General features: G+C 42.6%; 1 protein-coding gene across 4 annotated transcripts in view; it reads left to right on the top strand.

Moving 5' to 3' along the window:
• Positions 1–22,642, top strand: part of LOC125450919 (A disintegrin and metalloproteinase with thrombospondin motifs 3) — a 223,626-nt gene that overhangs the window by 107,576 nt on the left and 93,408 nt on the right. For all 4 annotated transcript variants that reach the window (XM_048527310.2, XM_048527311.2, XM_059643498.1 and 1 more), the window contains one exon: positions 21,225–21,424. In XM_048527310.2, coding sequence (XP_048383267.2) covers positions 21,225–21,424 — 200 coding nt within the window. The remainder of the gene's footprint in view (positions 1–21,224; positions 21,425–22,642) is intronic.

Raw genomic sequence — 22,642 nt, 5'->3', positions numbered from 1 at the left:
CAAGGACACTCTGCACTCAGAGACATGCACGCAGCTCATATACTGCACCAGGCTGCATCTCTAGGTACTTTGCTCACTATCATATCATTCACTCACTTTGAGTCTACCTACAAGCTTACAGCATTCCTGCCTTGCTGTGCCTTGCCTTTTTGTGCATTGATCCATGAGCCAGCAATACAAGGATCATATTCCATGACATGCCATTTAGACCAGATACAAAGGAGGGAAGCTTGTCATGGGTGTCTGTAGGTCTCAGTCATATCAAGGGCAGCCTCTGACGGCAGTGTCGGGGCTTGGAAACAATCATTCAGCCAATCAGAGCAGTCAGAGTCAGGATGCTTTCTTTATAAGGGGTGAGGACCTGAATATTGGGTAGCCCACCGCTCTTTCTACTCTTTCTGCCCTATTGTAAACAGCTTTCCTCCTGGTATGACAGAGAGACGGGTATTGAGGGAGAAGGTGTTCAGTTGGTTGGATGGCTGGTTTGTAATGTAGAGTATTGCCAAAAGCATGGGTTCAATTCCCACATTGATTGAAATTTCCATGAAGAACCCCACTTTTTAACCTCTCCACTCATCTGAGGTATGGTGACCCTCAAGGTGAACAACCATTGGCCATCTCCAATGAGAGAACAGCTGTATTGTACAGTAGGACTACAACGACCTTGTAATGTGGCTGACTCAGCTGTTGTTTAAGGTGCAAGGGGAATGGGGCACGCTGAGGGGATGAATAAGCAGCGCAGAGGGAATGCATAGTTAGTGGTGTTGGTGTTTGGATGGGGGTGAGTATGTGGGTGATGGGTAAGAGTGATTGGGGGGAGATGTTGCAGACAATAGTGAGAGTGGCAGAGCACGTGCCTTGGTGGGTGATGGGTGCAGTAGCACAGACAGAATGAGGTATCAGGGAGAAAAGATGGTGGCATTTCTGCTGACAGAATGAAAAAGGTCATTGACTTTCTTTCAACAGCACTGGGCATTCCTCTGGATGGCTGATTTTGCAGAGACATGGATAGCAACCTCAGACTGGGTGATCTGGCCTCCACTGTTGCTCATGAGCTAAGGGGAAGTCTTATGCCTGCAGGACCCTCTACAGTAGCACCTCCAGGGCCCTGCCTGTGAGGGGGTGGTGTGACATTTCTCTCAGGCAAATGGGAAGGCAGCTATGACCTGACAGAGCTTGAGCAGGTGCACAGTGGGTATTAAAAGACAGCATGGGCACATGGAATATTGGCTTTTCTGTGAGTTGTTTTAAGAATGGCATGTGGTGAGATGGGGCTAAAATTGAATGAGAGGAACGCAATGGGTAGCAGTTAATGAGGCCACGTTGGTAAGATAGGCAAGCAATCTTACTGGGCTTCATATGAGAATTCCTCCAAATCAAAACTTAACACAACTCGCATTTAGTCATAAAATATAAGATTCAGCCCAACATGTCAAATGAAAATTGGTTTTCCATAATAAGCCAGGTAAAAAGATGAGCTGTGTTCCTGACTTATGATTTCTACAGTTAAAACTTATCGGGTGTCTTAAGCTTATTTGGCCCAGAATCCTCTTGTTGACAGCTAGCTCACAGTTAATAACTGCCACCAGAAACTCTTTCAACTTACGTCCAACTCAACTATCCCAACTCCTGCTCACTTCCTCAGAACCTCCAAATTGCTGTGATTTGCAGTTGCCACCCCCCACTTTCCTGACCCTTCCTGACTGTCTCACTCACCACCCCCCTCTGCCCTTCACCAATGATCCTTTTGCGCGATCACTAACCCGCCCACAACTTCAGTGATCATCCCATTCACTGACTTTGCTGATATTTCCTCTCACTGACTCTGTCATTCACAGATCATGTCTCACTGACACCCCCCATCTCACTGACCCCCCTGTCTCACTGACCACCCCTGTCTCCCTGACCCCCTGTCTATTGACCGTCCATTCCATTGACCCTCCCATTCTCTGTAGCTCGAATCATTTGCGGCTTCATCTCATTGACCTTCTGTCTCTTTGACACTCAGTGTCATTAATCCTCCCTTTCTATGACTCTTGAGCTCACTGACCCGCTGTCTCATTGCCTGTTCCTCTCACCGACCTCTCCATTCACTGGCTCAGCCTCAGCTCCCCCCTGCTATGCCCTGTCGCTTGTTCCCTCCCTGTCACAATTTGTTGCCGCCTCCATTCACTTAATTTGCTGCGAGCAAGGACTCAGAAACAGAGCTGTGAGTAAATGGGAGAGAGCAGAAGGATTTTGCAGGGATGTTGCAAGTGGGAGATGAGGAAAACAGGAGGTCAGGGATGAAAGCAGAGCGGGAGGGAAGCGGTGAGTACGAGGATGTAGATTAGCTGTTTCAAAATGTGTAAGTTTAAATGATAGGTGGAAAAGGTGCCTCTAGGAAAATTCAAGAATGGTTCAGGAAGATTCAAAGTGATGTGTAATTAAGCATTCAGCTCCGTGCCGATTTGTTTATGCCTTTATGACAAAAATATGAATTAAATGTTGTTGCCATGGCAATGAAGAGGACACATCTGCTACCTTGTAAATATCCTGTGTTAATGTGAAAAATTGGCAAAGAATGTTCATGGTAAACTTTCTCCTGTGTGTGCTTGCTGTCATACAACCTTACTTTCCAAGTACAGTAACACTGAAGTCAGTCTTGGTGGAGGATATTGGTCAGCCATCCATTGTGGGTGGGAAGAGGCTCCTACAATTTAGGTTTATATGGGAAAGCCCCACCAGCAACAAGTCACCTGCTTAATTAATGAACAAATAATAATTAATACTTACTGCACCCGCACCCTCCCATCAAAGGGGGGGCGGTGGTGGGGTGGGTGGCACAGAGTCACAATAAAACTTAACAACAACGAGTCAAAATACAGGCCTCGCTGATGTGGTGCAATGAAAACAATCTGTCTCTCAACATCAGCCAAACTAAAGAACTGATCAAGGAGGAGAACACACCCCTATCTACACCAACGGAACTGAGGTTGAGAGGGTGGAGAGCAAACAAAGATTTTCACTGTATTTCGGTACACGTGACAATAAATCAAGCAATCAATCAATCAGGTGAGGACACAAGACAGTGGGCTAAATCAAAGTTCATGATAGGAGTAACACACGCCAGATCCCCGCAGTGCCCACGTTCCTCTAAAGGTCTCGATGATGCAGGTGGGCATTTCCTGCTCCCTGTCCAAGGACATCCAGGCATAGGTACAGCCACAGAAGTGAGGAAGGCAGTTGGGACCTTCTCTGCAGTTTTAGGAGCTAATGTTTAAGTGACTGTCCGTGTGGAGTTGGCACATTCTCCTCATGTGTTTTTCTGTTTCCTCTGGGTGCTCTGGTTTCCTCACACAGTCCAAAGATGTGCAGGTTCAGGTGGACTGGCCATGCTAAATTGCCCCACAGTGTCCAAGGATGTGCAGGTTAGGTGGATTAGCTGTGATTAATAGTGTTATGGGTATAGGGTGGAGGAGTAGGTTTGTGTGGGATGGTCTTTGGAGGGTTGGTGCAGACCAATGGGCCAAATGGTCTGTATCTGCACCTTAGGGATTCTGTGGTTCTACTTATTTACATCAAGCGGGACAGCTGCAGGAACCAAATACTGATGTGCTACACTGAAAGGGATGGAGGCTGCAAGAACAGGGTAATGTAGCGTTCAGCAGAGGCCTCAATTCATTTCATTAGGCCCAGATTTCTGTTTCAGTGGGGTCCAAAAACAATTAAACAATTGCCTTTAATAGGTCTCTTTGGTTTGCTGTCTCAATCTTGGAATTGGCTCCGGCTCAGGGTCTGACCAGTTCTAACCTAAACTGGTAATCAGGCCCTAGCTCCTGGGTCTCTGGTTTTCAAATGAAATGAGTACTGTCCCTGAAGTGGAGTTTGACATTGTTATCATTGGGTTAAATGCATGAAAATTTCCCTGCATATCTAGTGGGATATTCTATGTTTTCAATTTCAAGTAAGCTGACTCTCCTTCCTCCTGTTGTGAGACCATAACACTTCGAACAATCAAAATGGAATTTTTCTGACTTTTTATAGGTGCTTTTCCTTATTTGACAAACATAGAAACAAAGTAGATAGGAGCAGGAATGGGCTATTTGAGCCTGCTGTGCCATTCAATGTGATCATGTCTGATCATCAAGCTCAATATCTTAATCCCACCTTGCCCCACATCCCTTGATCCCATTAGCAAGAAGAGCTACATCTACCTCCTTCCTGAAAACACGTAATCAACCACTTTCTGTGGCTGTGAATTCTACTTATTCACCACAGTCCTAAAAGATTTACCTCTTATCCTTAAACTGTGATCACCGGTTCTGGACTCCTTCATAATCAGGAACATACTTCCTGCAACCTATTCATCTAGTCTTGTTAGTATTTTATAGGCTTCTGTGAGATTTCCGCTTGTTCTTCTAAATTTGAGTGAATAAAATCTCACAATCTCTCCTCATGTGTCTGTCCTGCCATTCCCTGGAAGTAAAACTTTGTTATACTCCCTCCATAGCAAGGATGTCCTTCCCGGGTAAGGAGACCAAAACCGCTTACAATATTCCAGGTGCGGCCTCGACAATACCCTACACAATTACAGCAAGACATTCTTGTTTCTGCATTTGAATCCTCTTGCTGTGAAGGCCAAAGTACAGTCTGACTTCTTTAAGGCCTGCTATACCTGAGTGCAAACTTTCAGTGACTGGTGCACAGGGACACCTAGGTCTTGTTGAACATTCCCCTCTGTCAATTTACAGCCATTCAAATAATAGTCTGCCTTCTTGTTTTTGCTGCTAAAGTGGATAACCTCACATTTATCCACAATATACTGCATCTGCCATGTACTTGCCCAAAAACTCCGCCTGTCTAAAACACACTGCAACATGTCTGCATTTGCCTCAGTGCTTACCCTTTCAGCCAGCTTTGTGCCATCTGTAAATTTCATGACCACAGACTTAGTTCCCTCAACTAAATTGTTAACATATATTGTGAATAGCAGTGGTCATAGTTTCAATCCTTCTGGTAACCCACTAGTTACCACCTGCCATTCAGAAAGTGACCCATTTATTCCTATTCTCTGTTTCCTGTCTGCAATCAATTTTCCATCCATCTCAATACACGACCCTAATCCTATACATTTTACATATTGATTGCTTATGAAAGCGTTTTGAAAGTCCAAATAATACACATTCACTGCCTCTCCTGCATCAACTCTACTAGTTACATCCTTGAAGAATTCCAGTAGATTTGTCAAGCATGATTTCTCTTTCAGAAATCCATGCTGACTGTGTCTGATTCTACCACTGTTTTCACCCTGTTAAAATACGAATAGAAATTCCGAAGGATATAATTTGGGTCAGTGAATGAGTGAGACCTTTTCTGAAGGCAGGTCAGTGTAACTACTTGAAAGTGGCACAGATTGAAGCCATTTGGCCTAGCAAGTCCATAATAAAGTCCGAAAGAGCAACTAATTGAGTCCCACTCCCTTAATAAATCACTGTGGTCCTGCATGTCTATCCTTTATATGCCCACTCAATTTTCTTTTGAAATCATTGATAGTTTCTATTTTCACCACTTTCATGTACAGCAAGTTCCACCTCATTACCTCATCCGACATGCTTCCTCATATTTTCGTATTCCTCGCAAAAGTTTAAATCCATGTCCCTTAATCTGTACCATCAGCTAATGGGAAGCTCTTTCCCATTTCTACTTTGTCTGAACTGTAATAGCCGCCCTCGTAACTCTATCATATCATCCCTCAATCTCTTTTGTTTTAAACAGAATAAGGAGAATATGCTTTCTGACCCGACTTTGTAACTGAACCCCACCCCAATGTGCTGATATTTTGGAATTTATTCATGGAAGTCTTTCAAACACTGTCTGAATTGTTCAGCAGCCTGTGTTCCATAAGCAAGAAAGCTCCTGGCAAAGAAAATTACTTTCTGTTTAAATACACATGAATTGCACGTTGCATCATTTAGGTCCTCAGCAAGGTGGCGTCTCTCAGACTTTCTCTGACATAGTTATTCATGAGGACATATTTGGCAGAGATGATAGTCTGAGTGTTCTGATTTTCTTTAAAAAAATCCTGATATTTGAGAAAAGATTGCCAGAAATTATTTTAAAAATGCCATTATTTTAGGCAAATCGTAAAGATATGTGATTTCTGTAAAAGGCTGCAAGCTCGGTATGTTGCTTGGGCCACATATTTCCAAAAAATGAAACAGTTTTCATTTACTCCCTCGAACTCCCACTGTCTGTATTTTATCAGTCTGCTTGTCCAGAATCCAGTGCTGGATGAACAGAAATTTCCTCCAATTAAATATTGAGAAAAGTGAACCCATTGTCTTTGATCTTGCCACAAACTCCACTCCCTAACCATAGTCTCCATCCCTCTTCCTGCCGTATATTTTAGACTAAATCAGACTGTTCACAACCTCCATCTCATATTTAACTCCAAGGTTAGGTTCCAGCCACATTTCCATGCCCTTTCTGAGGTGACACATTTCCACCATCGTTATATTGCTTGACTCTGCCCTGAGTTTATCCGCTAATGAAACACTCAAGCATATAACATTGTTCCCTAAAAAGCCTGACTATTCCCCACTTTCTTGGCCCGCTTCTGAAATAACTCCACAAAATCCTGTGTCCTGTCACAAAGCCACTCTGTATTTTTACCTGCATGGCCAGCTCAGAGTCAGCTCTTAGAGTGAACAGAACTTCTGACACTCCTGTTTCTGTCTGTCAGCCAGGGCTCCCTGGTTGGACCAAGTTAACAGCCCCAATCAGGGAACTCACGTTCCGTGATCGATCTGGGGCCGCCTTTGTTCCAATCACTACACCTTCCACTTTCCATTACCCACCAATTTAAAAGTCAAACAGAACTCTGCTATTTGTGGTGTAAATGTCACCAAAGCTCCATTCTGTTAGTGGTTGTCCCTTCAGATTTTGAGGCCCAGTGCTCTGGAAATCCCTTTCTAAACTTTGGTTTCTCAACTTCATCTCCACCTTTAAAAGCTTAACTCTTTGGCCAAGCTCTCTGTCTTAGTATCTGCTGCACAGTTTTACAATTACAGAGTCATAGAAACAAATGTTCTGGTCCAACTTGTTCACGCTGACCACTTTTCCACAGTAAACTTGTGTTATTTGTCTGCATTTGGCCAATATCCCTCTAAATCTTTCCAATTCATGTACCTGTCCAACATGTTGTAGCTATACCTGTCTCTATGATTTCCTCTGGCAGTACTTTCCACACCTGTGTGAAAAAAAAATGCTGCTCAGGTCCCTTTTAAATCTTTCCCTCTCACCTTAAACCTATGCTCTCTAGTTTTGAACTTTTTGAATATTTACCCGAAGGAAAAGATCGTTGCTATCCACCTTATCTACACCTCTCATGATTTTATAAACCTCTGTAAATTCATCTGCTATGCTTCAGTGGAAAATGGTCTCTGCTTATTCAGTCCCTCCTCTGTAACTCAATCCCTCTAGTCCCGGTAACATCCTTGTAAATATTTTCAGTCCCCTTTCCAATTTAATAACATCCTTTCTATAGCAGGAGACCAGCATTGTATGCAGGACTCCAAAAGTGGCCTCACCAGTGCCCTGTAAAGCTTCAACATACCTCAACTCCTATACTCAGTGCTTTGACCAGTGAAGGCAAGCGTGCCAAATGCCTTCTTCATTGCCCCATCTACCTATGACTCCACTTTCATGGAAGTGCTTACCTGAACCTCTAGGTCTCTCTGTTGGACAACACTCTCCAGCACCCTCCTGTACAAATTCTGCCCTGGCTTGTCTTACCAAAGTGCAACACCTCACACTTATCTTATTTAAACTCAATCTGACACTCTTTGGCCTTTTGGCATCATATTCTCTTTTGTTACATAGGTACCTTTAGGCCATTTTTATTATATTAAAGTAAGAGGCTGCCATTGTTTCATGTTCATTCAACAGAATGGATCATGTAATCATAGAACTGTTACAGTACAGAAGGTAAACATTTAACCTGACATGTAAAGGGATGAATTTTTATTCCCGCTAATTCCAAATTGCATTCAGCTTTTTGGATGGTTTTCCTTACAGGGCCTTGTGAGTTCTGTCTCCATATTTTTAATCAAATTGGATTAACTACCTCTGCCATTACGATGGTGTGATGGAGTCAGTCATGCTCAAACCTGAACCATGTCTTACTGCACTGCATTCTCAGAACAGCATCACCACTGACTGGGTAACTTAAATTCCTCAAGGTCCCTTGCACACGAGCCATCTTTAACGTTGTGTACCTGGAACAAACACTGTCAGTGTGGAGATGCCCTGACTGTACCTCAGGACGCCCTCCCACCTGTACCTGAAGAAATAGCTGTGCCACCCAATTTAATCTCCCTTAATAGAAGAAAGAACAGTACAGCACAGGTACAGGCTGTTTAGCCCACCAACACTGCGCTGCCACAGGATGCCTTTATAATGTGAAATCCTCTGCCAGTACACACCGGGGCTGGATGATATGTATCCAAGGCTGTTGAGTGAGGGCTAGGAAGAAATAACAGGGGTTTTGGCAAGGATTTTCAATTCCTCTTAGGTTACAGGAGAGGCACATTCTGGTATCAACTCAGAAGTCAGCAACAGGTAAGCCAGAGAACTACAGACCAGTCAGTCTAACTTCAGTGTTGGAGAAACTATTGGAAGCAATTCTGAGGGACAGAATTAATCTGCATTTGGAGTGGCAGGGATTAATCAAGAGCAGTCAGCGTGGTTTTGTTAAAGGGCGATTATAACTGACCAACTTGTGTTTTTTTTGAAGAGGTGACCAAATGTGAAGATGAGGGCGATGCATTTAATGGAGTCTTTTGGACTTCAACATGCCTTTTGATAGGATCCTGCATGGGAGATTGGTAGCGAAGGCAAGATCCCATGGAATCCAAGAAAATTTGGCTGATTGGATTCAGAATTGGCAGGGTGGAAAGAAACAGAGGTTGATGTTTGAGGGATATTTTTGTGACTGGAAGCCTGTATCCAGTGGGATTCTGCAGAATCAGTGTTGGGGCCCTTGCTGTTTGTGGTTTATGTAAATTATTTCGGTTTGAATGTCAGGGAATTGATCAGTAGGTTCGCAGATGATGCAAAAATTACTAGGATGGTGTAAAATGAGGGGGATAACCTTGCATTGTAGGAGGATATAGATAAGCTGATCAGTGCTTCATGGAATTCAATCTAGATAAGTGTGAGGTGATAGAAAAGGGATAAACAAGGTACGGTAATACATGAGAAATGGTCAGATCCTAGGAAGTACTGAGGATCAGAGATACTTTGGAGTGTGTCCCCAAGTTCGTTAGAGTAGCAGGACAGGTAGATAAAGTGGTTAAGAGGCATCTGTGATACTTGGGATGAGAAGACACAGTTTCACTTTATTTATTTATTTGATTATTTATTATGAAGGGAATTTCCAGGTTTAGCTTCCAGAAATGCCACCAGGAGTAAATGGGAGACGTTTTCTACCCATCCCATAGTCTGGAAACCAATTTTCATTGCATCTTAAGAGATGACTTCTCTGAGTTCCACTGAAATGTATTCCTTGTCAAACCCCTGCCCTGTAGTACAATGGAGGTGGGATTTCAGGGTTTTGACCTCATCATCGCTTAGTTGTGCTGGGACAGGCTCTCTGTTAAGGTGAGACTCCCACATACAGTAGGAGACTGTGTAATCACAATGTAATTGAGCCCCTGCCACACATAGGCTTGTTGATAAAACTCCTAATCCCAAAAGAGGGAATTTTTTGACTTTATATTGTGGATGATGGAAGATAACAGAGTTTACTGCCCCTGAGCCTGCCTTTCTGTGCCTTAACGATGCACGTAGCAGTTAGATGCTGAGGTGATAAATCTTCTTTCCAGTTGGGTGCAATTATCACGTGGAACTGCTAAATTAACCACTTTGACACAAAGGTGGCGTTTTACTACTTCCTACGTTCTTACATTGGCTCTGACTGTTGAGTTTTCAAAAACAGTCGGGCAAACTCTGATGAGAGATAATGGGAACTGCAGATGCTGGAGAATTCCAAGATAATAAAATGTGAGGCTGGATGAACACAGCAGGCCAAGCAGCATCTCGGGAGCACAAAAGCTGACGTTTCGGGCCTAGACCCTATCTTGCATCACTCATTCTACGATAGACTGTTAGAGCCCTGAAATTGATCAATCTGTCTCTGTTTAGTGCTGCAATGTCAGTGCCCTCGCTGCAAACCGTGGCCTGTTAGGAAACCCACTGAGGGGTAAAGGAAGGACCTGTAAGAAACCTCCTCCCCAACCCTACGAATAGGAGTGAGGTAGTATGGCAAGTGGTGTCATCTGGGGAAAAAAGCCTGCAATTCAACAATAACAAAAAATAAAACATTTTATTTTCTGTTCAATATTAGGGACACCCTGAAGGAATGAAAATCCTTTCTTTTTCATTCAATTGGCCATGAAATATTTTGGTGCATACAGAAATTACAAAGTGGTTGAAGAGGGTATATTGAAAAAAGGAAGAAGAAACAAATAGCAAAATGCCCTTGATCAAGGATTGTATGGAGACTTTTAAAAATGTGTAAGGCAAGAACTGGCAGGGTTGTGACACTAATGCATTGTTTACATTTTGCATTAAACACTACTTCTGATCTGAACAAGGGGAGAATATGGAATTGTGAAATCGAAACAAAAATCGCTTGGAGAAACTCAGCAGGCTTGTGGAAAGGCTGTGGAAAGTGAAACAAAGTTTTCATTTTGAGCCCAGTGACCCATCGCCAGAACCAATTACGGATTGTGTCCTGTTGAAAGGGACAGGTGCTGCTCAGACAGAAGGGAGGGTCTGGGATAAAGTAGGTGGTAGGAAAGATTAAATGACAAAGGTTTCTAGTTTCAGTAAAGATACAATTAATCCTTTGGAACAGGTATTATTTGCAGAATATGAACAGCTCTGTCTGAATGTAGAGACATAAGAATAAGATATAGACTGGCGGCTTGACGAAAGAGTTCAAAATTAAGGACAGACATCGTGGCCTGAAAACACTTAACTCAATGCTGAATGCTGTAATGTGCCTAAATGGAAGACAAGCTGCTGTGCATTCAGCTTGCATTAAGCTTTATTGAAACATTGCAGTGGGATGAGGACAGAAATGCAAACTTGAGAGCAAGCGTTATCATTAGGCAAGTTGTGTTTCTGTGACTGACTGTCAATAGCCTCGGGGTTACCATTGACCAGAAACTTAACCGAACAAACACATTGGCTACAAGAGCAGGTCAGAGGTTAGGAATACTGTGGTGAGTAACTCACCTCCTGACTCCCCAAATTATCTACAAGGCACAAGCCAGGAGTGCAATGGAATACTTCCCACTGGCCTGGATGGGTGCAGCTCTAACGCTCAAGAAGCTTGACACCAACCAGGACAAAGCTCACCTGATTGGCACTACATCCACAAACATCCACTGCCTCCACCACTGATGCTCAATGGAGACAGTGTGTACTATCTACAAGATACACTGCAGAAATCCTCACATAGCACGTTCCAAACCGATGACCACTTCCATCTAGAAAGACAAGGGCAGCAGATACATGGGAACACCACCACTTGCAAGATCCTCTCCAAGCCACTCACCATCCTGACCTGGAAACATACTACCATTCCTTCACAGTTGCTCGGTCAAAATTCTGAAATTCCATCTCTAGTGATATCGTGGGTCAACCCACAGCTGGTGGACTGCAGCAGTTCAAGAAGGCAGCACATCACTGCCTTCTCAAGGGCAACTAGGCACAGCCAATAAATGCTGGCCAGCCAGCAACACAACATCTATAAAACCGTAAGACCATAAGACATAGGAGCAGAAATTAGGCCATTCGGCTCCACCGCTCAATCATGGTTGTTAAGTTCCTTAACCACATTCTCCCGCTTTCTCCCTGTAACCCTTGATCTCCTTGGTAATCAAGAGCCTATCTATCTCAGTCTTAAATGTACTCAGTGACCTGGCCTCCACAGCCTTCTGTGGCAGTGAATTCCATAGATTCACCACTCTCTGGCTGAAGAAGTTTCTCCTTATCCGAGATTCTGAGAAATCCAAATATTTAAGAGACTGAAGAATGAATATCTGATAAATTCAAGCATACTATTATTGATGCTAGAAGGAACAAAAAAATACAAGGAGCTGTGCACAGCTTATGTACAAATAAAGTGCAGATGTAATTCTTTAAGTGCCTATTAACTTGGTAACAAACAAGAAATCACATCAAAGGCATATTCTGTTATTGCAGCCTGTTAAAAGTTTCAATCCTTTTCAGAGCAATAGACCACATATCGAACTGAAAACATTAACAGCTTTTGAAATTCAACCCAGAACGACAACAGCTGCCATAACAAAAGCATTGCCTGAAACCACTAAACAGATGTTGTCCCATTCCCTTGCCAAACCAGTGTTTGTCGATCAATAGAGAGAACTGGTACAATCATTGTTTACAAATTTTGAAAGAGGGTTTTTTTTATGAACTAATGCAGTCAGTTGTCTTAACCATAACAAATCATGAGAGCAAAGTGAGTGAATGCGATAGTGAGAGAGAAAATCAACCAAGTCTGTTTATGCTGCTGTTCATACTGAAAGTTGCTGCCTCTTTTAAGTGTTAGAAACTTTTAGGCCTGCTGAATCCAATATGTAGAGGTAAGCTACTCCCAGGTCTCAATAGGAAAATCACTTGCAATTAATAAGATATAGTGGAAAGTGTATTAGCAACTAGTTACAGGTTATGTAGCTATGATAGACATCATTATGGAGACTTTGTGGCGGATCGAATGTTAGGTCTCTCTCCTTCAACATCTTAAGTGGTGTACCACCAGTTCACATGAAATCAACATAGTGGGTGCCGCAGATGATGCTCTTCATTATTAATGCTTTCGGACTCATATACAACTCCCAGTAAGCAATTTTTCTCATTATGCATATATGCTTATATTTTTCACTGCTCAATTTCCCCCCAAGTCCCTAAAATTATAAATTCAAGTGATTTAGAGATTTCGTTATTCTCATGGACTGTTTTCTCTTTAGGATATGGAAGAGTGGAGGTTGGCTGGATGAAGAACAGCTAACTTTAATTCTCTTTCAGACAGACTGAAGTTTGTAGATCCCTTTAAATTCAGAAACTTTAATCTCCAGGATTTCCTTCACAGACAGTGTATTCCTGCAGATAGACAATATTTTCTTCCTCGCAGCATCCTTAATCTCCCCAGCACTCAAGTTCTTCTTTGCTGTATCAGGAATCATTAGACATGTGTTGTTCCTTCTCAGTGTTGGCTTCCATCGAGTTGTATACATCACATCTTCAGCCTCTGTCAGCAGATTTTTATTCTCAATCTATTTGTAGACATGTGGCAAGGCACGTAAGCCATTTATTTTAACAAGTGGATTGATTTGCATTCACTCTTAATGATTGCATTAATAGTGAAGCCAATATGTTCATTTCCTCATAAAAACTGAAAGAACTGCAGATGCTTTCATTCAAAGGAAGGGTCACTCAACCTGAAGCGTTAACTCTGATTTCTGTGCGCAGATGCTGCCAGACCTGCTGAACTTTTCCAGCAATTTCTGTTTTTGTTGTTTATGTTCACTTCCTCCTTTCTGCGATTCGAGGATTGACATGATCTCTGCTACATCACTGAGGATCCTTCCTTGGAAGATTAGCAAGTCAAATATTTTGTTTGAACTCCCATCTGAGTCATCTCAGCATTTAATACCGGACTTGAAACTTTATTCTCTCGTCAGAGAGAGAGAGATGACTGGTGGTAGTTTTACCTAAAGGCCTCAGGTGAGATTAAAAAGTCCAGACCTTTACAGTAACCTTAGGAATGAACCTATTCTGTTAGTATCACTTTGCATTGCAAACCAGCAGCCCAACCAACTGAGCTAACCTGTAACCTCCAATCCGTACATCAGGTATAGATTTGTCAGATGGCTCATGTGGGGAGTGCTGGACATTGACTATCTTCCCTGTTCCTTTCAAACTTAGCTGGCTCTTGCAGTCTGAGCATTCTCCATGGTCAATAGCAGGAAAAAAATGTTTATACCATTCCAGTATAGTCTCAGGTTCTCATCCTATTGACAGTATGGAACAAATTTCCTATACCTGCATATCTTATTTCAACGGATTCTGTGTTTTGTTGGTTCTGCCATGAGTTTAGTGAAGCACATATGCAAAGTATGTACTATCAGCACCCCTTATATTCATGAGCTACTTAACAGCACACTTTTAACCTTAAGTGCTGTATCTCCTTGACCACATGGTTGCACCATTGTCACTTGTAAATAGCTCACTATTTGGTAATATGATGATAACCATCCAAGTGTCAAACTTGAAATTTTTGACGTGACCATTGACATAGTGCCATCTTGCCAAAATGTAAGGTATAGATCACCTATCTTCCCTAGGAAGGCTGTTGATGTTATTTTCTCTGTTGGTTTTCAGAAAAGAGTTTTATTCCATAGAATTAACAGTTTCACTGGGTAAGGTACAAAATTCCCATCTTCTTTTGGCTAAATGGAGTATTTTTCCCTTTTGTGGCTGAAATGGAGGATTCCTGCCTTTTACACAGCTTCACTGTATGATTCCTGCTGTTAATGAGGTGTGGCTGATTGCGTGTCAGCCACAAGCTACAGGTTGCATTGAAATGATCAGCATTGTTACAGAGACAATGACGATGGTCAGATGTTATTGTCTTGCTCCTTTGAGATCCTAAGCATTCTGTCCACAAGTCCATGTATCCTAGATGTTGCTCATGGCACTTCTGAGTACTATCCTTTTGCAGACCTTTTTAAACCCACGTCCAGCATAGTCTAATTATTTTTTAATTTATTCTTTGGACTGTGGAGACTTCTAGCATGGTCAGAATTTATTGCCCATCCCTAACGGCGTTTGAAGTGAATGATTCTCTAAGCCAATTTGGACGGCAGCTAAGAGTCCACCACACACCACATTAATGTGGGTATGGAGTCATATGTGGGCCATACCATGTAAGGATGTCAGGTTTCCCTTCCTAAAAGGCGTTACTGAGCCAGATTGGATTTTTGTAACAATCAATGTTGGTTGACGTGGTCACTGTCATTGAGTCTTGCTTTACATCCCATGTTTATGAACTGAGTTCAAATTCATCAGCTGCCATGAAAGGATGTGAACGCATGTCAATAAATGAGTGTGTAGCAGTAAGTGAATATGAAAATAAAAGTACTGTTTCGCTGAGTCTCTGTAGGTATGAATGAGATCATTGAACAAGAGGGTGAGAAGTGATTCAGTAAATGACTGAGGGAGGGTTTGGGAGAGTGAGGCTGTGATAGGGTGAGAATATATAGGAATAAAGGAGTGAATCTGGGAGGTTATGATGGCCGACATGACAGGGTGGCTCGATGGTTAGCACTTTAGCCTCATAGCACCAGGGACCTGGGTTCACCTCGGGTGATTGCCTGTGTGGGGTTTGCATGTTCTCGCTGTGTCTGTTTGGGATTCCTCTGGGTGCTCTGTTTTCCTCTCACATTCCAAAACTGTGCAGGTTCGGTGGACACTAAGTTGCTCATAGTGTCTGGGACTGCGTAAGCTGGGTGAATTTGCCATTGGAAATATAGGATGATGGAGTGGGATGCTAATCGGAGGGTTAGTGTGGACTCAACGGACTGAATTGCCTGCTTCCATACAAGATTCTATGAGACTAAGTGAAAATGAAAATCAGCCAGTGCACATCACTGAGTGATTGCAGGAGAATAGGCGTGAATCAGAGAATGATAATACAAGTCATATTCCTCGACATATAGAACTAGCCTGTGGCAGGCTCTAATTTCAATGCTCATCTTCTTATCAACCTCACAAACTTGTGAAAGCAAGAAGGCAAAACTACAGACTGTCAGTTTGACTACTGACATGTGTGCTTTAATATTTCATGGGATGTAAATACCACTGTCGAGACATTAGCTTTCTGTTTTAAAATGCAAAAATTAAAAAAAGTTTAATAAATATAAGAAAGTCTTGTTTCAGTTATTGTACAGCTCCATGATTGAATTAACATTGGCATTTAAGAACTTAATAATTGATTATTGTCCTCTATTTTTATACTTAACATTTGACAATATTTTGATTTCCCAAATGCAAAAGCAGTTTTTTACAAGAGGTAATGGGAATTGCAGATGCTGGAGAATCCGAGACAACAAAGTGAGGAGCTGGATGAACACAACTCCACGGCTTTTCTGATGAAGGGTCTAGGCCCAAAACATCAGCTTTTGTGCTCCTGAGATGCTGCTTGGCCTGCTGTGTTCATCCAGCTCCACACTTTGTTATCTCTGATTCTCCAGCGTCTGCAGTTCCCATTTTCTCTGATACAGTTTTTTACAACCTTGCTTGTGTAGATTCAGACCAGATGAAGTCGTATGCAGCATCATTATCCAGTGCTGTAAATTGAACTTAGGCCCATGAGATAATCACATACACTATCCCTAACTCCTGCTATACGCTTTCTAAAGTCAAATATTTTTGGATGTTGTATATGAATTGGTCACTGCTTTGGGCAATGTACAATATATTCCTCCAATTACAATAGGTTGAATGATAGATTTGAAATGGTCACTCTTATTTTTTACACAAATTATTGGCCAGCATGGTACAGGAGTAGATTCTGACAGTAGAATAGTGGACCCCACTCTTTCTTTAGGTACACACTTGCTCTTAATGTGTTCATAAATCATCTTTGCGTTTACCTACAGCTACTTATACTACTTAATGTTTCCTATTTGCTTTTGTAATTTCATCCCTACACGTTCTATATTCCTCTTGACTTCCAGCAGAATTAAAATCTCAGTCTCTGAACTTCACTTTTATTGCCTTATTCTATACCATATTCTATATAATATCAAGGGAGTCTAGAGTCGCATGTTTATTCCTGGGAACATATTTGTCCTGAGCCCTTTCCTTTTCCTTAAATACCTCCCAAGCCCTGATACACATTTACTTACCAATTTCTTTAAACAAGCTACTTTTGCTAATTCACATCTTAGATTCATAAAATTGAGCTGACTCTATTGGTGCTGTGAACTTGGATCTAACTAATATTAGGTAGTCATTCTTGCTTGCCTGCTGCTCACACATTCCATCTCTGATGCACACTCTTCAGCTATTGGTAACTATTTTCAGAAACTTGCTTTCCACACAGTACTGTAACTCACCAGTGCATTCCTGTAATGTCAGCTGCTTCTCAAACTTTGAAACCCTCAGCTTGAGTATTCAGCTACTGATATTTCCTGCACCTGATGGTTCAACAAAACACAAGAAACTGCCTCGGGTTTCCACGTGGCACAGTCTATGTATTTGAGAAGAATACATGGCTTTGCCATTTCACTGTTAGATAAAGAGCTAAAATTAACAGAAATAATTTTGGCTCTGATCAGGACAAAAGAATCACCAGCTGCTCAGCAATAAACTTAAATTCCCTTACATCTGCGGCACGGTGGCTCAGTGGTTAGCACTGCAGCCTCACAGCGCCAGGGACCCGGGTTCGATTCCAGCCTCGGGTAACTCTGTGCGGAGTTTGCACATTCTCCCCGTGTCTGTGTGGGTTTCCGCCGGGTGCTCCGGTTTCCTCCCACAGTCCAAAGATGTGCAGGCTAGGTGGATTGGCCATGCTAAATTGCCTGTAGTGCTCAGGGGTGTGTTGGTTATTGGGGGATGGGTCTGGGTGGGAAGCTCTAAGGGGCGGTGTGGACTTGTTGGGCCGAAGGGCCTGTTTCCACGTTGTAGGGAATCTAATCTGCGATCTGAGATTGAAGACTAATTTTGTATATAAAGAAGTTCACCCTCTGAGTTTTTACACTCATTACTGATATGAAAGGGTCAGCTGTCAGTTGCAGAACTCAGTGAATTGAAGTTGGCAGGATATCTTCTGTTTGTGTTATGTTCTCTTTGTGCCAGAAAGGTGTTACATAAGGTACCCCACCATGATGCAGCATGATGTAAGACAAGCTAACTGATGTAAGAGAAGCAATGTTGGAATTTACCTGATCGTTCCACTCATGGGCAAGGAATTGAGTGTGTGATTGCTCTGATTAACCAGTTAGGATCATGCAATTATACAACACAGGAAAAGGCCATTTGACAACTGTTTGAAGTTGCTATCCACCTTTTCCCACTCCAGCCCCTGCCTTTGGATGAGCAGACTGGATTCAAGTCCCGCTTTGGAGGTGTGTCATAACACCTCTCAATAAGTTGATTTAAAAAAAACTCATAGCTCAATCCAGCCTCAGTCCATCTTGTGGTGCCGTGGTAGTGCCCCTACCTCTGAACCAGGAGACCTGGGTTCTACTGCCACTTGCTCCAGAGGTGTGATGTAACATCTCTAAACAGGTTGATTATAAGATATATCACACTCCAGTATTCTTTCGACAAATCTTTTCTTTGGAAGTAGCTTTTGCAAATTACTGCGGATCATGCCTCCATTATCTTTTCTAGTAGTTGCATCCAAATCGTGATAACTCATATGAAAAAATTCTCCTCATGTCACCTCTGGTTCATTTCCAATGACTTTATATGTATCCCCATTGATTACCAACCCTCCTGTTGATAGATACAGTTTCAATCTTTACTTAAACATGAGTGTCCAGGTAACAAACATTTCACCGATTTGAAAGTGTCTACTTCTATTTCGACTCTCTCATTTTACTAATATTTTAAGTTAACTTTCTCATTATCTGTCAGGCATTTTGTTTTCAGAATGTAAGGCCCAAGTCTGGTTTGACATTCCTTATTATTCTGTTCATGAACTTGGCGATCAGCCTTGAGACTTCTCTCTTACTGTCTCCAGCACTTGAATGTCTTTGGTTGCTCGACAGCCAGTGGTATGACTAAAACATGATAATGTTCGGCTTTATTTCTGCTGCACTGACAACGTAGTTCAGTATCCTATGGCTCTGTTAGTTGCTGCAGTCAGTCCATTCGTTTATTTGTTTAGATAAAATCTCCTAAGGCTTACAGTTTCCTTTACCATTTGTCTTTGCTTTAAACATGTTTGTTTATATGTTCTATACTTGTTCTTCCGACTTGTAGCATGCTACACATGTTTGTGTTGAACTAAATCTGCCATCATCTTCCAACATATGTAGTTTGTTAGCAATTATTAACAATTGAAGTAAAGCACAGCTCCGTGCTGGAATAAAAGGTAATCAGAAGCACAAAGTTTTAGAAATTGACGAAGTGGGACAGCTGTATAAGAAAGTAAACCAAGAAAGCTAAAAAATATTATGAGGTGCAAAAGTGGAATTTGAGGGGAATAGAAGTTCCAAAAGGATTCAAAGCTAAAGCCAAACATTTTTACCAGTGTATTTAGAGAAAGAGAGTGATAAAGAGGAATATGGGCTGATGGGGAGGCAATGGCCTAGTGGTATCATTGCTGGACTGTTAATCCAGAGACGAGGCAACATTCTGGGGACCTGGGTTTGAATCCTGCCACAGCAGATGGTCGAATTTGAATTAAATAAATATCTGGAAGTAAAAATCTAATGATGACCGTGAATCCATTGTCGATTGTCAGGAAAAACCCATCTGGTTCACTAAGGACCCTTAGGGAAGGAAACTGCCTTCCTTACCTGGTCTGGCCTACATGTGACTCCAGACCCACAGCAATGTGGTTGACTCTTAACTGCCCCCTGTGCAATTAGGAATGGGCAATAAATGCTGCCTGGCCAGCGACGCCCTCATCCCATGAATGAATGAAGAAATTAAACGTACAGACAAGACTGAATTCGATGTTAAGAAAATAGCTGCCTTGTTAAGTTATAATGTTGTTTCTTATTCCATAATGGGCAAAGAGAGCAAATTGCCACTGATTCAAGCTGGATTTGAAAAAAATGGGACTTAAGATTGACAAAGCTCCAGGATCTGATGCTGTTTTTAATTCTTTAAGGGGACGTAGGTGTCACTGGCTGGGTCAGCATTTATTGTCCATTCTGAATTGCCCTGGAAAAGGTGCCACAGGAAGTGGGAAGTAAACTTAAATATTTAAATATCCATTTAACAACCTGTTGATGTTCTGTCAATGGTAATGCAGAAGCCGGGGAGGTGGCAGGAGATCTCCCCATTTCTGTGTGAGTTTCCTCTGGGTGCTCCGGTTTCCTCCCACAGTCCAAAGATGTGCAGGAGAGGTGGATTGGCCATGCTAAATTACCCCATAGTGCCCAGGGATGTGTAGGTTAGGTGGATTAGCCAAGGGAAATGCAAGGTTCCAGCGACCAGGATAGGGTGGTGGATCTCGGTGAGACGCTCGTCAGCGAGTTAGTGTGGACTCAATGGGCCTGTTTCCACTGTGTACACAGTTTATGATTCTGTGATTCTAACACTCCTAGGCACATTTATTTCCTGGAGGTTGGACTTGCCTCCTCAAAAGGAATCTGTTTGCTGCTGGCTCTGAAGTTTGTGAGTTACAGGAGCCATTGGTGGGCCTAGCCCCCCAAAGTAATTCCTGGAGACTAGTGTCAGATGTGTGCAAGGGAAGGGTCTTAGGGCAGAGAGGGGGATTTAGGATGATGTGTAGAGTTGATTTGGGAGTATTGATGGCAAACCAAAGGGGAGAAGAAGCATCTGCAGGAAAAAGAACTTGGTGGGGGACCCAGGATGTTGAATGGAGCTGTTGACTGGGGGGCATCCACCTATTCCTCCTGAGACCTGAATAGCATTCATCCCAGCTTGATGCCTCCTCCTCTCTGCCTTAAAATTGAGGCCAGGCGTGAGTCAACCTTTATGTGGGCATTAATTAGCTCAATTGGAACAAGGGTGGATGTGCCAATGTAGATCCTGCACATTTCGCTGCACCTTGGCAGACGTGTTGGGAAACGCTAGGGGGCAATCATACAGAGCTTGGCCCTTCCACGTCCCCTCACTCCTACCACGTCCACTCACCTACCTGCAAATCAGCTGGCGGTGGGGGGGATAAAACTCTGCCCCTGTCCCTCACCCACCTCCCCCCAACCCCCAACACACACACATATAACCACACACCTTCCCCTCTCTCCTGCCCCAGCTCTAGTTTGGAGCCATGTGGACAGTTGACCACACTTTGTTTTTACTGAACTCATGGAGACTTACTGCTTGGGGACGCAGTATTTGTCTGCCATATAATTTTCACATACAAACATTTGATTACATCGATGTAAGCCTTAAGGAAAAGTTCGAGTTTATCCTAAACACGGCTGTCGTTTGTTTGTTGACAGGATCAGAGTTCGGTGAGGTTGGTGGTTTGCACAACATGTACGACAATGTTGACAAGCAGCTGGATGAAACCTTGAGGAAGCGGAGACATGTCAAAGATGGCAACTACAACATTGAGGTGCTTTTGGGAGTGGATGACTCCGTGGTTCGCTTCCACGGGAAAGAACATGTCCAGAATTACCTCTTGACTCTCATGAATATAGTAGGTGTCTCTAATGCATTGCAATGTTTGCAAATCTCTTAAATCAGGCAAAATTAACACAGAAATCTGAGATTGGAAACTCAAGTATACATTGTAGTATGTTGCATAACATTCAAGACCATCTGAGGCATTGGATTTACCAGCTAAGCCAGGGGACATTGATTAACAATGTAAGAATGTAAGAAATAGGAGCAGAGGTAGGCCATATGCTCCATTAAAAAAAAGACTGTAAGAGCTGCGGGTGTTGGAAAACTGAAACAGAAATTTGCTGGAAAATCTCAGCAGGATTGGCGGCTTCCGTGGGGAGAAATCAAAGTTAACGGTCAAGATCCAGTGAACGTTCTGAAGAAGGGTTACCAGATCTGAAACATTAACTCTGAGTTCTCTCCGCAGATGCTGCCAATCCTGCTAAGATTTTCCAGCAAATTCCTGTTTTAGTTTCTGATTTCCAGCACCCACAGTCCTTTCAGTTTTTAATGAAATATTTTTACCCCATCTTTGTCTTAAATGAGTGACCAATTATTTTTAAACTAAACTGTTTACTAGCAAGTAAAGCAGAATTTGCGTATGGAACGAACCTCCTGAGGATTTGATGGGTGCAGGTACAAATACAATGTTTAAAAGATATTTAGCTACTTACATAAATATGAAAGGTTTGGAGGGATATGGGCTAGGGGCAGGTAGGCAGGTGGGACTAGTTTAGTTGGGATTATGTTCAACACGGACTGGTTTAATTGAGGGGTCTGCTTCTGCATTGTATGACTCTATGAGTGGGGGAGTTGATTTTCACAGAGAAATGTGGTATCGTTGCTATCACGGACATGGCTAAAAGAGGGCCAGGACCAGCAGCTCAATATTCCAGGGTATAGAACCTTGTGAGGGGGGGTGGTGGGGTAGAAGGGAGGAGGGCTATAGACACTGGAGAAATGGGGGAGGGTTGTAGAGGACAACGCAGGAGCACTTGCAATGGGAGATGTTCAAAACAGCAATAGTGAGAGTGCGGGTGGTGATTGTAAAGGTGAAGATTGGACCTTATCTGTTCAGTGAACCCTGGATGAGAGGGATGTAGAGAATTGGGGAAGGATACAGAAAGAAAACTTATGGTAGACACAGAAGACTCAAAACAGCAGATGCCCCACAGGAATATAGAAAATGCAGGGGGTTGCTTTAAAAAAAAGGAAGTACAAGAGCGAACAAGAGACATGAAAAAAATATTAG

Source organism: Stegostoma tigrinum, chromosome 3 (assembly GCF_030684315.1).
Source record: "Stegostoma tigrinum isolate sSteTig4 chromosome 3, sSteTig4.hap1, whole genome shotgun sequence".
In the NCBI taxonomy this organism is placed as follows: Eukaryota; Metazoa; Chordata; class Chondrichthyes; order Orectolobiformes; family Stegostomatidae; genus Stegostoma; species Stegostoma tigrinum.
Note: the sequence above shows the minus strand (reverse complement) of the source record. Positions and strands in the feature narration are given on the sequence as shown.